Source organism: Danio rerio, chromosome 13 (genome assembly GCF_052040795.2).
Source record: "Danio rerio strain M-AB ecotype USA chromosome 13, GRCz13ab, whole genome shotgun sequence".
In the NCBI taxonomy this organism is placed as follows: domain Eukaryota; kingdom Metazoa; phylum Chordata; class Actinopteri; order Cypriniformes; family Danionidae; genus Danio; species Danio rerio.
Window position 1 is genome coordinate 14,126,844 of NC_141033.1, and position 17,399 is coordinate 14,144,242.

At 35.0% G+C, this 17,399-nt stretch overlaps 1 protein-coding gene and 1 pseudogene across 3 annotated transcripts in view; one reads left to right on the forward strand and one right to left on the reverse strand.

Moving 5' to 3' along the window:
• The window catches only part of atrn (attractin), a 176,136-nt gene that overhangs the window by 4,782 nt on the left and 153,955 nt on the right, over positions 1–17,399 (forward strand). For both annotated transcript variants that reach the window (XR_015505497.1, NM_001353962.1), the window contains exon 2: positions 12,886–12,969. Coding sequence is in view for 1 of the 2 variants with exons in the window: in NM_001353962.1 (NP_001340891.1) it covers positions 12,886–12,969 (84 nt within the window). In the remaining variant the exon portion in view is untranslated. The remainder of the gene's footprint in view (positions 1–12,885; positions 12,970–17,399) is intronic.
• On the reverse strand, positions 1,975–3,539 carry LOC101884819 (uncharacterized; annotated as a pseudogene). The gene is made up of 5 exons (XR_015506571.1): positions 3,523–3,539; positions 3,113–3,418; positions 2,850–3,011; positions 2,569–2,687; positions 1,975–2,478 (listed from the first exon to the last, which is right to left on the reverse strand). The product of XR_015506571.1 is annotated as an uncharacterized LOC101884819 (transcript).

Here is a 17,399-nt window from a genome sequence, read left to right on the forward strand (position 1 = left end):
AGTAGACGAGAGACTTGTTTACACCTGGTGATTTAATCTGTTTCTTTTGTTAACTTTGACCACTTTCCTGATTTCTTTAAGACAAGAGTCTGTAATATGTACACTGTGTGCTTTTTAATGTAGAGTACATATTGTGAACATGAAAGGAGACACCTGGAAATTATATAAAAAAAACAGTAACTTTTGTTTCTACTCTTATATCCTCATATCTCTGTAGGTTTCAAATGCTTTGTTAGCGTTTATGCAGTGAATGCATACACTTGTTTGAAAGTAGACCATATTTTTGAGATCAGATCCACAGAAACGCATCTTAATATCAGGTATAAACATGTCCTAATTAAACCTAAATGTAAATAGGAAAATCATGAATTAAAATAAAGCAAAATATATAAATAGTTATATAAAATCTCACCAAGTTACTAAAACTGAAGTTAAAATGAAAATCTAATTTGAAAGCTAATAAATACTATAATCGCTTATCAATGATATTATAAGACATTAATTACATGATGCTTGCAAATTAAGCTAGCTATCGTAACAGTGGTTGCAGTAGCATCATAGTGTCATTAGGGATGCAACGATTATATATTTTGGTTGTACTGTTACGGTCTGAGGAGTAATCCTGGTTTTACGATTATCATGCATTCATTAATTTCAAAACACTACTAGTTATACACTCTAAAAAGGAATGTGTTGAAAACAACACAACATGTGTTATTTTCAACACATGTCCTGAGTGTGCTCAGGGACAACACATGTTGAGTTAAGTTTAACACACAAAATGTGTCATAAAATGTAACACATTAATGTGCAGCATAAGTTGACACACAGATGTGTTATTTTTGTATGTGTTTAACACAACTGTGTGTTACTATTCATTTTTTGTAATTTTAAATGTAAAAAATATTATAAATGTAAAATCAATATACAAAATCTCACAGGAAACATTAAACACTGTTCACATACTGTTTAATTTTCCCAAATGCATTCAAATGTTTTACAGCAATTCATTGTACATAATATAAAAACTCACTTTATAAAAGTATTCATTAAATTGAACTCGTATCTGTTACGCATGCCAATAAAATGTCAAATATGTATGAAACATATCCATTTTCAAAATTATTCTCTAGTGAAAGAAATTAATAACCAAAGCACACTGATTATACATTCACCCACATGTAAGGTGCTTGTCTTAACAAAATAAATCATTGTCAAATCTAGTCAAAACACTTCAAACATTTAGGTAACCCTTTATAGTAACGACACAATATAAATTATTTATTAAGCATTAGCAAGTACAGTAGTTGATTCACTATTTGTTAAGCATTAAATCTACATTATAAGACATTAGTAATGGGTTTCTAAATACAGCTACAAAGGCTGTTTTCTTGACTTATAAGCACATTTATAATGTGCCTAACAATTGTACTTTTATAATTCATACTTTCAAATACAAATGGTTTGTAAATAATGCAGTCCTTAATTTAGTAGTGAAAAAATAATCAGAAGCAAAGTGTGAAGGTACAATTATTAAGCACATTAAACATTTACTTATAAGTCAAGAATACAGCATTTGTAAACCGCTAATGTCTTATAATGTAGAGTTAACGCTTTACAAATTAATGAATTCACCATTTGCTAATGCTTAATAAATGATTTATAGTGTGTAGTTATTATAAAGTGTTACCAAAGTTTCAATCACTAACATGTTTAAAACAATATTTTGTATTTAGGAGATACATACTGCTGATCACAAAATGACAAAATGTCTAGAGGTCTGTAATCTATTAAGTCCCCAGGCAGCAAAGCAAAGAGAAAACGATTTGTTCTGATGACACTGAAGAAAAAAATATGTTCATCAAAACACTTAACTCTTAAAACTCTCGTTCCCTGTGTGTCCTGACTCTTCAGAAGGGCATGAATTAATTTTAAAATGATCTGTTGAGATGTTTTAAAAAGGAATTTAAATTATGATATGTTCTAGGGCAACGATTTTGACTACAAATTAAAGTTAGGTTGTGACTATCAGAGAGTGCATGCATTTCCCTTAAACGCCAAATTACAAAATCATTTTAAAGACACTTTGGATAGGTGTACATGCTTATTTCAATTAGGTACAAGACTGCACCTTAGCAATTAATTCCATTACCTTTGATCGTGTGCAAGATGACTGGGACAAGGACAAGTCATATATATATATATATATATACTCAAAAAAAAAAAAAACAGAAGACAGTTGGCATGGATACTGAAGATTGCACAGCCAGAAGAATTTGAAAAGTCTGTCTTCAGCACAGGTCAGGCTTTCAGGATCGAGTGGAAGAGCAAAAGAGTCATTCTTTGCCACAGCTACAAGTACACGTACACGTACAAGGATCCATGTCCTAGACAACCAATAGAAACCAACTGCGGCTGAGCTGACTTCAGGGTCCCTTTCATGGATTCAGTGAGCAAAGATGTAACGGTGGTACCAGCCTTCAGGAATGAAACAATAAAAAGCATAAGAAAATGTTGCTGCATTAGAAACATTTTATTTATCATAAGCTAAACCAATAAAAACTATACCGGCACTTGCTCCAACAGGTAGGACACAGCAGAAGTCACACAGCATTTACTCCCAGCAACACTTCTCCCAGAGGCAGTGGGTGGAAGAAGATGAATAAGGATCTTTAACAGTTTAACAGCTCATCTTGAAGTGAAGATACAGGTCACATGCAAAATAAGAATTTAAACAAAATATATTAGAAATTAATATCTTTAATAGAATATTAATATTCACATTAAGTTTTATCTTTTAAACTATTTTTAGAAAAGTGTGCACATGCAACAGATATTTTGGCTGAAACTCATACCATCATGCTGATTGTCAGCCATCTTCAGTAAGAGTCTGATGTCAATATTCTTCTCCAAGATGCTATTTCTTTGAGTTCTGGAATTATCGTCCCTTCCCTTTTCTGGATAAACAAGTCTTCGTTCCTATCTGTGAGCTTGGAAAATTCAATGTCCATCTTTAAAGAAAGAAAGAAATCAGAAACAAAGAAATATTAATATTACAATTATGACATAAATGTCTGTGTAAAGTTCTGTCTTAGTTGAGCATGTCTATTACCAAAGCTGGCATGTCAAGAAATCTGGGATAGTCCTTGAAGATTTCAGCAAGAGATTTTGAAGGGATTTTGTTGTTATCCATCTTCTTCTGTAACTGAAGGTTTGATTGATTGCAGTCTTTATTGATGATAAGTTGTCTGGTCGCATCTTCTTTATCAGAGACAACAACTCACTTGGTACGGTTTCATCTGGACTTGGTGAAGAAGGTTGCGGTGTACAATGATGATGTTTTAAACTGTACACCCACTGGCTCTGTTGAAGCTTCCGTCCGACTGTGTGATGGCCTAGCAAAATAAAAAAAATCCTCCTGACATTAGTAATGTAAAAACAGAACTAATGAAAGTCAAATAAATGAGCAACTTATATACACATTCCTAATAAATTCAGTTTATAATGTAAAAACATTCTTACATTCTCATGTCCCTCATTTTCACCAAAGGGCACCTAAGGGGAACAATGACAGAATCTCTTTTGCTAGTACCAGCTTTTCTATACCAGAAGGATAGCTAAAAAAGTAAAAAACAAATACAGTTGCATAAATTGCTTATACACAAACATTGACAAACAAAAAATTGACTAAACAGTGGTACTTCAGAATTGATTGGGATAAATTGTTAAATGTATTTATTTGAAATATTTTTTAAATGTAGAATTTATTTTATTATATAACTTATTTAAATAAATGTAATTTATTTAATTTGCAAATAAATACATCTTACATGAAATAAACAAACCACATACTCACAATCCATGTTTCTCTACAAGGACACTGACAGCAACTTTTTGACAGTCTTCATGTTCTCTCAGGATTGAAGAGGCTTTTCTTCAAGCAGCGTCAGCAAACTAGTTGTGTTGCCAGTCTGAGTTGAATCTGTTAAAGGACACTAAGAAATGCCAAAACATTTTATTTATTTAAATGTTTACGTTTATCTATAGTAATATAAAGGGAGAAATATAGTAATGTTTTACCTGTAATGAGTGCACACTTCTTTCTAATGAGTCCGGGGTGTTGCTTGCAATATAATATATTTGAAATTTGCCAAGCTCCTTTACTCCTGCATTTACATCAGTGTCAATGAACTTGAAAATCTGTCAAATTTCAATATTCAATCAAAAGATAGTTGAGACCTGTTTGACTAAGGCTATCAGATCTCCAACATTGCCATCTGTGAATAGTTTTCTCCATAATTATTTCCTTTCTGTCTATGAAGACAGTTGCAAGAAAGCGGTGTAATTTGTTCCTCGACTTCCATCTCCTAAGAGAGAAATTCATACAGCACAATGAGAAAACAAACACCTGTAACTGTGTATGACAATAAAAAGTACACTTTTAAATAGTATGCGACTAGTAGGGTACCACAAAATGGCGCGCAAAATTGAGTACATTAAATATCTTCATATTTTAGCTATTGTTTATGAATTTGCTCACACCTCGGCGCCATTTGGTGTTTGTACAAAGCACCCAACTAACGTTACGACAAGGGATTTATGTTTAAATTCCTGCCGCAGAGCTTCATATAAGGTTATATATTAAATAACCTTATGATAATAACGTAACGTTAAATGCATAAATTATATCTGGTAGCGTTACCTCGAGTGTCAGAGACGCAGAGGCTTTTTAAAGTGACGGCAACTCTTACACCAAAATGCAGTACATATTTAGGGTAAGTCTTTCGCCTTATATGTAACTTATTATTAACAATTCTGCCAAGTGCCAACGCAGCTTTACAAAAGACGCGCCAGATGCGTTAGCTTGCGCGGCTAAAGTTAATGTTACATGACAGAGTTGCCAAGTCCCGTGTATCAGGAGTACGAAACATGAAAACATAATAAAAGTAACAAAAATAACTTCTTGGACAACTAACACAAAACATTCTCACGCAGAGTGGAAGAAATATTTACTATCGTAGACGAATTTTAATGAATTTCACTCACCTGAGGCAGAGAGGTGCGTTATCCGATAGAGCTCTGAGAGAGCGTCAGTTGAAAAAGAACGTCACTGCGCATGCGCGTGCAGAAATTCACAGTATAAACCCCGAAATATAGAATTTTTAGCCACATACTCACAAATGCTTATTTTATATTACCATCATGATAAATAAACTACATAAACTCATAACACAGTGCCATTTGACTACAGGCAAAAATGCATTGTATTCCAACATACTGTTTAAATGTGTTTAACACAGTCATTGTGTAAACAGTTAAGCACAATATTAACACACAATGTGTCCGTAGTAACACAAAATGTGTTACGACCTGTTTAACACATATTTTGTGTAAATTTTTAACACATCACTTTTAAGAGTGTAGTCTAGAAGAAAATGTCTTCTATTTCAAAGTGTTTTTTTTTACTGCTGCTTAGTAACTAAATAAAACAGCACAAAATAATAATAAAAACAAACAATATTCCATTTCTCTTTAGACTTAAAAATATGTGGAACAAGTTATTGACATTTAAACATGAGTAATAATTTTACACTGAAAATAAATGACAGAACAATAAATAAATAAAAATAATAAATATAAAATAGTATTTGTCTAATGTAAATCTAAGCTACATATTACCGAAATATTTCTCTTTTAAAGAGAACAAATGTAGCCAAAGGCTGCTAAACCTTCTTTTCCTTTTCTATATTTTTTTCTCTTAGCAATTGAAATGTGGATATTCCATACAAAGTTTGAAGCTGACCAGTCAGTTCTTAATAGTGAATTTGGTTAATTGTTACATCTCAAAGGATGATCTGCGTGTTTGCCATGATGAAATCGTATTTCTTTATGTAATTTGAAGTCCAATGATTTGTAAAAGTGTTCATGTTTAAATTATAACTATGTAACTTTAAATTTGTTAATCCCTGACTTGTTTCCACTAAGTGTGACATTTCAATTCAATACAGTGCGGTAGGTACTTTCCACCGTCTGATTTGACTAGGGATGTCCCGATCAGGTTTTTTTGCCCTCGAGTCAGAGTCATTTGATTTTGAGAATCTACCGATGCCAAAACCTGATCCGATATTTCTATAATACATACAAAAAAGAATAAAGAAGAGCGAAGAAACAGATCCAGGATGTTCCTTATTTTTTACATTTAATTCACCTTATTTTAACATTCAACAACTCTGTTAACAAACAAAGCACTTCTGTAAGGTTGCTTGAACAATCAAGTAACAAATAACTTCACTTTTGGACTTTAGTGCAACAGTAAATCTAAAAAAGCAAACAAATAGCACCTCAACTTAAAATGCCCGGTAGACAATCCTAAGTTTACATATCTTACAGTTTGCTATGGCAATGTTGTGGCCATTAACTTTATAATACCTCCAGATGGCAGACATACTCGCGCTTTCCACTTCAAGCTGCTTCCATGTTCTACTTTTTCGGCATTTAACCAATAGTGTCTCTGCAACAAAGTGATGTCCTGCTGCATGTGTTGCTGCTTCTGTGTGAAGTCAAGGAAGAGGTCTAACTTTGTGCCACCGCATGTTGATGTGTTAAAAAAAATTATGAGAAAATATCTATAGATATATATTCGAGTCCTGATTGGGAGGTAACGTCTGGTTCCGATCGAGTCTGAAACTGTGTGATCGGATCTGAACAAACATCCATAGAAGTTATCAAAAATATTGTACCAAAACAATGAACTGTAGAAAGCCACTTTTTTGGATACCTTTCGTAAAAGAACTTAAAGAGTCGAACCAGACTCGCTTACAGCAGCATTTCTTAATCACGGGCTGTGTCTAAAATTGCCTCCTACTCAGTAAGTACTTCATTTAAATTTAAATCTACTACTTGACATTTAGAAAAGTATGTTTTATACCAGGGGTGTGCGAACTTGGTCCTGGAGGGCCGGTGTCCTGGAGAGTTTAGCTCCAACCCTAATCAAACACACCTGAAATGGCTAATCAAGCTCTTACTAGATATAGGCTGCGTCCGAAACCGCTTACTACTCATTAGGTACTGCATTTGAATTTAAACGTACTACTCGGCTGTTAGAAAAGTACGTTCTATACAGTATGAATGTAAAAAGTATGAATGAAGTTCAGACGTACTACATCCGCCATTTTGTCATAATCACGTGACCTACCTGCGTCAGTTGCATCGCCTCACTTCCATTCATGAATTTTCTCGCGGGACATTATGGGATAGCGCAGCGTGCATGGGATGCGCACTCCAGAATCTCGCCGGTAGTAGTAAGTCATCCGGGTACTTCTCGCATACTGATTTTCGAATTCTATGCATTCTGATGTACTACTCGGCTCGCATACTGATTTTAGCGTACTATATAGTATGGAAGTATGCGGTTTTGGATGCAGCCATACTAGAAACTTCCTGCAGGTGTGGTGAAACAAGTTGGAGCAAAACTCAGCAGGACACTGACCCTCCAGGACAGAGTATGGACACCCTTAATCTATACAGTATGACTGCGAGTAGTATGAATAGAACTCAGACGTGCTACATCGGCCATTTTGTCATGAACTCGTGGCTTACACGGTCAGTTGCGTTGCTTTACTTCCATTTATGAATTCAACTGCGTTGCATCTTTGGATACACGCCGGAAGTTTGAAAGAAGTAGGTAGTCCGGGTACTTCTCGCATACTGTTATTCGTATTCTTTGAATTCTGACATACTACTTAGCTCGCAAACAGTTTTTAGGGTACTATGGAAGTATGCAATTTCGGACACAGCTACGTGGGGCGTAAGGTCTAGCCTTATGCCCCATCGCTCTGCACATTTCATATGTTTTTTTAATTCAGACATGTGTTGTAATTCAACAATAAATGCCCTGCTACTGGACTCCACATGATATTCTGCCATGACTTCAGTTTGAAAGGATGCCATTGAGTGTTTAAATGTTTATATTGTAATTATTTACGAAGGTATATTATGTCACACTTTGCCTTTAGTAAGAAGACACTGCAGGCAATGCTGCGCTGTAAATGCTTAAAAAAGAGCACAGTTCATGGAGGGAGCTCTTCTAACGAGCTGGTTATCTAAATCAGGTGTGCTAAATAAGAGAGACATGTAAAACATGCTGATTGGTTGGCAATCCAGGAGGACCAGCAATACCCACATTCTCTATTCTTACATTAGTGCACTATTAATAAAGTCCACTTGTAGGAGTGAATAAAACCAGTGAGTGAATTAATACCGGAAGGGATGCTGCTTTGCTGGTCGATAAATCTAGAATGGGAACCGCTGCTTTACAGAGATTTGTCACTTGTAATGGTATGTGATGGTAACACACATTTGCTCCACAGTAATCTTTTAAGTAAGAAAATGGTTGCAGTTGTTCCTGTTTTACATGTACATAATATACTAATCATTGTCATTAAACTGGATAATAATAACTATTATCCCTTAAACCTACCCTAGAATCTAACCTGCCCCCTCTGAAGTTATTATATTATAACTCAGTACTTTTTTCATGTACAAGTATGCACTGTGTAACAAAGTCTTGCCAGAAATTGTGCATAGTTTTTGGGAGATCCACAATGGAAGATTCTACAGTGTCTTAGTACGTGCTTTTTTTCTTTCATTAACATGAATCTATAAATGGGTATCTATTAATAGAATCCAGTCCCTGTGTCTGAAAAGGCAAAAAGAGAGGATTTGTATCCTGCATGAAAGCTGTAATGTTGTGTGCTGCGTGTTTTCTAATTTGCTGGCCCATTCATAATTCCATAACATAATTATCAGCAACAGGATCTGCCTCTGTAAATGGTCTCTTTTTAGTGGATCATTTGAAGTACAGAAGCCTGTCTGTTTCCTCAACAGCAACCACAAACACATGAAGCATCCATTCCTGTCCCAAAATGCCTTCTTAAACCGGATGCTGTGTTTCTGCTGAACATTGGGGTTGTTCTGTTAACACGCGTTAAGTGCTTCGTCTCTCAGCAGCTCCGTCTGCACTTAGCAAGTCTAATTCTCAGCACAGCCAGGTTTGAAATCACTTAAGGCAGACGGGCATTTCTGTCGTCCATCATCATAAAGGCTGAATGGAGTCGACTGCCCAACTGACAGGGGAAAAGCACAACAGCTCAATCGTTCAGCAATCTTTTGCCCATTATTGAGCGCTTGTGCTTTATTTGAGGAAATACACAATGTGATTTTAATTGTTAATGATTCTGATGAGACGTTGTTGAGCGATGATCTAATCGGATGGGTGGAAGACTCCAGTTCTCTACGGAGAATGATGTTTCAGTGGTGTGTGTTTGCCACAGCTGTCCACTGGAGTGTGTTCATGCACATCCCACAGGATTGTAGGTGTGATAATGAACTGTGTTTTTTCATGTTTACAAGGCTCGAGATTGTATTCAGCTTATATACTGTGCATTATTGATTTTATTTCAGATAAAATCGGAGAGCTCCCTCATCCTCCATAAACAACAGTAGTAGTTACTCATTCAAAGTTCAAAAAAACAAAAAACAAAAAAAACAGAAAATGTTCTCAAAACAAATTAACGCCCTTTAAAGTGGTTAAATCAGGAAATTACCAAGATACGATAGAACTTTTCTGCACAGGTAAATCAAAAATAACTACAGTTTCATCAGTGTCAGCATAGGGTGCACTAGAGCTGATCGATTTTGGTAAAAATCATAATAACGATTATTTTGGTCATAATTGTAATCACGATTATTCAAAACGATTATCAGTTGAAGTCAAAATTATCAGCGCTCCTAAGAATTTTTTTCAAAATAAATACTTCCCAAATGATGTTTAACAGAGCAAGGAATTTCAACAGTATTTCCTCTAATATTTTTTCTTCTGGAGAGGTTTATTTGTTTTATTTTGGCTAGAATAAAAACAGGTTTAAATATTTTGAAACCTATTTTAAGGTCTATAACAGGGGTGGCCAACCCTGTTCCTGGAGAGCCACCTTCCTGCAGATTTTAGTTGCGACCCATATCAAACACACCTGAAACAAATTAATTAGGACCTGAACACCCCGTGATAATTACAGACAGGTGTGTTTGATATGGGTTGCAAGTAAAATCTGCAGGAAATTGGCTCTCCAGAAACAGGGTTGGCCACCCCTGGTCTATAATATTAGCTCCCTTAAGCAATATATTTTTTGATTGTCTGCAGAAGAAAGTACTGTTATACAATGAACTGCCTAATTACCCTTATTAAGCCTTTGAATCTTAATGTTTGTATTTTGAAAAATATCTAGTAAAATTTTGTGTGCTGTCAATGAGTTAATAAAATTATTATGTTCAGAAATTTTCTTTCCATTAAACAGAAATTGGGGAGGAAAAGGGTTGCTAATATTCAGGAGGGCTAATAATTCTGACTTTAACTGCATATATAGTTATTTTCTACTCTGCAAAGGAAAGAGAAATCAATACAATAGAATAAAAATATGAAACAAACTGTGCTTTGAGCATCTTCATTGTAACAAAAACACTTTAGCTACAAAAGTCCCGACCAGTGAGGAATTTTCTCTTTTTTTTTATTAATGATAAAAACAGGCGGCAGCAGGAATTGCGCGCTGTCACTTTAATGGTTTCTCTTTTACATGTCTTTTGATTCTCAACTCGTTTGTTTATTTTACAAATGAGGGTTAATATGAAAAATCACTAAACAGCACGTTTTGACACCTGTTTGACCATTAAAAGCGCTCGAGTTAAGATGAGATGTGTGCGCTCTGCTCCTCAGTGTGCGAATGCTGACCGCATGCTTTTGACTGTGTGTGCGCGCCGCACACACACACACAGAAGCATGCGGTCTTTCGCGCTTTTAAGAGCAACACGTGTACAACTGGAAAGGGGTGGTATATGATCCAATAATCTTTTATCTCGATTAAGGGTTTCATAATCGTTAGAAGCCAAAATCGAAATCGGATTTTCGATTAATTGCACAGCCCTAGGGTGCACATTCATGAGAGTGATGTGCTCTTCATATCTGTTGAGCTCTGTTTCGCTACTAACACATTACCTTAGATGTACCTGTGCTTTGTTTCAAACAGCGGAAGTTACACACAGGCATCTGGGCTATAGATTACTGCACAGCACTCGTGAATGTATACTTTTTTTTTTTTTTTTACAGACACTAAAGTAATTGTTGAATATTAAGTTGATATTTTTGTTTTATGTGAACACAAATGCATTGTCTTAGCTTATTATTCAGATAAAACTACTAAAGACACAGATTGTGTTGACTCTGTTTTTCTGGACTTTAAACGAGTCAGGGCTGACCTTGTCACCATACTTGAATATCGGTAACAATTGACACTGAAATGGCCAATCAACTGTGTATAAGAACGCACACAACAATGCTCGAATGTTATCTGTAAATTAGAGATGCACGATATATTGGCGACCATATGTTATCGGCCGATAAATGCTATTTTTAATATTATCGTCATCGATCCGACGTCATAATTAGGCCGATATCTTGAAGCCGATAAATTACGTAATTGTACAGAACTGCTTGCCTCGCGCATGCATGGACGGAACTTGTTCAGACTTGTCCTGTGCACTATAATGGAGCCCTCCTCACATTGTTTATTCCTTCAAAGTCTGTCCTTTCTTTATTGGGTATTGCTGTGCGTTAATAGCTTAGCAAGTAACCATGTTCCTTATCATTGTAGATATATTTGGTTGAGTGCCATTGTGTATTTTTGCTTTAAATCGCCTCAGGAAAAATATTACATGTGTAAACATAACAGCAGAGATGCACACGTGCTAAACAACTCATTGGGTTGTTTGTAATCTAATATGATTATTTGTTATTATCAACGCATTGCTTGCCATGTGTTGTTGATGTAAGATTGTATTAAGTTTGATCGGAATATTCATAGTGATTATAATGAGCGCTACACACACACACACACACACACACACACACACACACACACACAGATGTTATGTTTTGTTAGTATTTATGTGTATTCTTTTTGAAACATTGATAAATTGTCATTCATGACAAGCACCACATGCCTCATTGCTCAGCACAAAGAAATCAGATTTGAATTAAGCAGTTGATAAAGTGCACTGTAAACGTTCGAATCACACCAGTGTGATTGTATGCTTCAGGGACAAGCCTAGTCTGACCACATACAATTGAAGGGGTTAAGCAGAATATCACAGAAATGCCAGTATGTGAGTGCGATCACAATGCAATATTGGTTTTATACAATGATAACATATTGTATGCAATTTTTTCTGTTTTACTATTAGAATCTATTTAAAACAAATCCTGGGCAGCTGTTTCATTGGCCATAAAAGAGACAAAGCAAAGAAAGCGTCATCAATATTTATTTGACTAATTGCATTTATTTATTAAGGATTATTTATTATTTCAGCCAATATACAGTAAACATCTAATGGAAGTCGGATCTTGTGACAGCTATAGTGTATAACTTCATTTAAAGGGCAGAAGTGATCTAAAAAAAGAATAAAAATCTTCTTTTATATTTTAGTAGAAAGGGGGTCATAAAGGAATTTTTAATTTTGGATAAATAATACATGAGCATCTCTAAAAATGCATTAGATCGAAATCTGTCAGTATCTGGTAACTTTATTTGTGAAACTAAGATACACACTCTGTGCTTGTGGTTTCCTCATTTCTTTTTTTTTCTCACCTTTGATCTGTGCCATGAGACAAGTGTGTTATATTGCTTGTATAATGGCCAATTAAACCCTTGCTAAGAGCGGTTTAGCTTCCTTGCGTAATTGGTGAACTCTAACTTGTTTACATTTTCTCTGAACCTGTCCCTTCAGGTGTGTGCTGTGTTTTGACTGCTGTAGTAATGTTGTGTCTGTCATACACAGGCTAACGGGACCTTCAGGCTACCTCTCTGATGGACCAGGAAACTACAAATACAAGACCAAGTGCACGTGGCTCATTGAGGGACAGTGAGTATTCAAAACAAACAAACAAAAAAACTTTCTTAGATTAGATATCTGTACATTTAAAGTAGGGCTGGGCCATATTTAAAAAATGCAGTCTCGATAATTATTTTCCATAATGAACGATAACTATATATTAGAGATGCACCAATACCAGTATCGGGTATTGGGTCGATACTTGTTTAAAATACTCATACTCCTATCATACATGAAAGGCCGATACCACTCGACAGTAATTCACTACATGGATGTGATTTGTTGTCCTTCCTGACTTCAATGTCTTAATGTATTAATTTGCCTTTTGCATTATATATTAATATCTTAGTCCTTGTGAACAACTTGTTTATAAAATACATTATTAATGAATCTATAGGCTGTTGAAGAACAAACCGAATACGAAATATGATCCTTGCATAATGATCAAAGCTAAACAAGCTAGCACTCAAATTATTTATTAACTATAAATAAAAAAATGAAAGAAATTTTAAGCAATGGAACATTATGTAAAAAATTTAAAGACTATAGGCTAAATAAAAGCGCCTAGTCAGAGCTGAACATTACTGCGGTCACCATGCGTGTGTCAGTTTACAGCTTCTGTAAAGATCAGGCAGCCTATACAGATCACACAATCTCAATAAACACCATGTAAATGTATAAATATTTCGATAAGTATCGTTAATGGAATATTTATAACCATATGATCTTGCTTTTGGTTATATCGATACCAGTTTTGAACTCTCACATGTGCTCTTTCTTTCACCAGCAGTTGACACGTGCTGCATATTTGGCAAGATGACTAGTGCTGAACTCCACAGGACCATTTTTATTTGTTTGCCGATTTGCGTGTTGTTTCTTTTTTAAAATGCCTTTTTTTTCTTTAATCTCTCAAGTTAATATTGGCTATCGGGTAACATAATCTCCTTCAGAGATATTCGATGTCAGTAGCCCCTTTCACACAGTGATACCGGTAAATATCCGGAAAATTTCCGGAACGACTTTACCGGTATATTCAAAAAAGCGCTGTTCACACAGGCTAGGACGTTACGGAATTTTCCCAGAAAAGAATGTTCACACATCCATTCCAAAATACCAGTAAATTCTGACATCATTCACCAAAAATGAGCCTTAAATTAGTATGTATTAGCATATATGTAGTATGTACAAGCGCCTTAAATGAGCGCTTGTATTAGTAAACATTTGACTACATTACAAACTCTGTGGATGATCAGTATTGTGAACAACTTCGATGAAAACATATGGAGGATCACTTTCGCATGTCGAGATGTTCATAATATGTGCGTGTGCTGGCGCTTACTGGCTGTTTCACATACACACGCAAAGCTTGAAGGTAATCAAACAGCGGCTTATCATAAGCATCTTATCGATGATTATTTACAAAGTTGGCATAAAGAAGAACATATAAACATTATCTGACTAACTTCTAGCAGCTAAATGCGTCTGGGAAAATATTCAAAGGCTTTTATTCTCATGAACCGTGCAGACGTAAACGCGTCTGACTGTTCTGATTGGCTAAAGCAGACGTCTCACGTCAGCACGTTCTAGACGTGCACGCGCTTTTTCCGGCATTCTTTTTCGTTCTGCATTCACACAGCGCAGCATTCCGGCAAATTACCGGTAATGTTACAACTTCTCTTTCCGGTAAATAGCCAGAACGAATTTACCGGTATTTTCAAAAAGGACCTGTTCACACATACAACCTTTCCGGAAAATTGCCTTTAATTTTCCGGAAAGGTCTGTATTTGTGAAAGGGGCTAATAACGCTGTGCGCAGTATGGCTATTGACCAACACCTCCCTGTAAGTTTACACACTGCATAGACTATCTAGGCCTACAGCTCTGGTGTGTTATGTATTGCCTGTTTTAAATGACAGCAAGACATGCTACGTTTAGTTTTTATTGTAAAATGTACATTATAACCCAGTAGACATTAAAATATTATTTTTTGAATGGCTTACCTATTGGCAGCGGATATAACCGTTAAGCTTAAATAGGCTAAGCATATTTTTATTAATATTAGAACATATTACAATACAAACTAGCCACCCTTTGGTTTTTTCCGTTTATGTATATTTTTTCTATCAAACGAAAAATGCAATGACTTTATGAATTTATTTTGGTTTTCATTTTATTAGAATTTTATTAGCCTACACAACATCTACATAACATTGGCTCTGATTGCATTTTTACAGATATCTTACAGATAGACTTTTTGGTTCAAAGACATTTATGCCTGTTAATTTCAGTGCTGTATTTTGACATATTATGCAAAGGCCTCAGCTGTTCTAACTGTCAGCTGTTACCAGCCTCAGTTTTGCGACTTGTCGTATGGCGTCTATGTATCGATGTCTGGATGACAGACAGAGAGAGAGAAGATCAGACCTCAGATTTGATGTCTGGCCGCACGTCACAGTTACTTTACTGCAATTTTTTTTTATATTGGCTCATCTAAATTAACTTTTTATTCGATTAAAAGCAGAAATATTGCCAGACAGATAAAGCAACTTTCGGTTTTGGAAGAAAGCGGCTTCAGTGATAAAAGACGCACACACACATAAGATACACTCGTAGGCCTATTCATTATTGATTTTTTAACATTAATAACCAAGTGCAAAAAAGAACAGCTGAACGTTGGAAAAAGAGCTCTCTGCGGTTGCCGTGATGGTTGTTTTGCTTCTCTGCAATTGGCTTGTCAGTGGCTAAATCACTTTTGTTTTAATAAAAAATATTATTATTTTTTTTTTAAACATTGTGAGATGATGGTCGCGTGATTTTTAAAATGAGAGTATGCATTGCGTATTTATGGCTATTGATCTTATCTACCCGCAACCCACCCATAGTAAACATCAAGTAGCCTACTTTTTGATTACCTGAGCAGCAGATATAAGTTGTTAATGCTTCCAGACTTAAAAGACTACCCCAACAATGACTGAAGCCACAAAAATTAAAGGGTCAATTAAATAGGGCAACATATTTTCGTCCAATACATTTTCAATGGGTGAAGATTCGATACTTCTCTAATATCAACACACTTTTAAGTTCCCATTTTTGCACATTTCTGCTCTGTGACTGGCTTTTAGAACAATACAGAGTAAACAAATTCAGAGCTTATCATTGTTATTGACATAAAATTTTATTGCAATTCAATATAATATTGTTTTTTCGGCCCTGTCCTAATTGTTACTTTTTAAACTATTTAAAGGAATAGATCTTTAAAAAGTAAAAATATGCTATGCACCCCCCCCCCCCCCTCAGTACTGTAACTATTCAGTAGAATTTAAGTGATTCATAAAATACAACTTTAATTTTACAAGTAAAACAAAAACAACTAAATTAATGCAAATGGCTCCATTAGCAGAACATTGAGTTTTTAAAAAGAGAACTGATTCATTTGTTTTCACTTCTTGAAAGTACTTGAGTTTTTAAACATTTGGACTCAGGACCTGGAGAGTCTTAAAAACAAACATAGGTCAAGGAAGTACATTTTAAATTAAATTAGGGTGCTTTCATACCTGTAGATCGATTATTTTGTTCTTAAACAGGGATTATTCTTTTTACCATGTTTATTTTGTTCTTGGTTCGGTTCGCTTTCACACGGCAAAGTTTCTAAACGGACCAAAATAGTTCCAACAAGCCACATGCAAGTAAACCCTCTTCACAACGGTCAGAGTTGCACACTTTATGTTATAGAGTCCCATGCATTCTACTCAACTATCAAACATTATTATTTTAATTTATGATGATGAGAAATGAGATATTATATGCAAAAAGATGCACTTCAATTGTGCATTGTGACACCCACAGACATCGTCAACAAATATAAATCAGTGTTAAGACTTTCTCATACATACACAGCCTTTCTTAAGTTGTCAAGGATTGTACAAATTGATCTATTGAATCAATCTATCTATTGCCCATCTTTTTTGTAACATTTAATTAGTTATTTTAAAAGAACAATACGACATTTGATAATGTTTCAGCTTAAAAAGAATTATGCATTATAGGCTTTCATTATAGAGAGAAATAACAGGTGAAGTAAGTCTGCAGTCAGATCATGATGCAGATTAATGTTGATCTTTCTTTTAAGGTGCCAGTGCAGAAGTTAACAAAACAATAGGTCTACAAATTCTAAAAAGTCTAAAATATGGAAAAAAATATCGGATGGAAATTTCTGTAAATTTCCAGATTAATTAAAAGCTCTTGTTAAAATTTCAGCAAGCTTTCACTTTCATCTTCGACATAAAACACACATTTACTGGTAGGAATGAGATCTCGTCCTACGCACAATTTTCTCTTTATATAGCCGTATATATATATATATAAATATATATCTCTTCAACTTGGATTTATAAGCTTTTATCTGAGTTCTGAATGATTTTGAGATATTGAGCGTCAAAGTTTTTGCATTCCATACAGCAA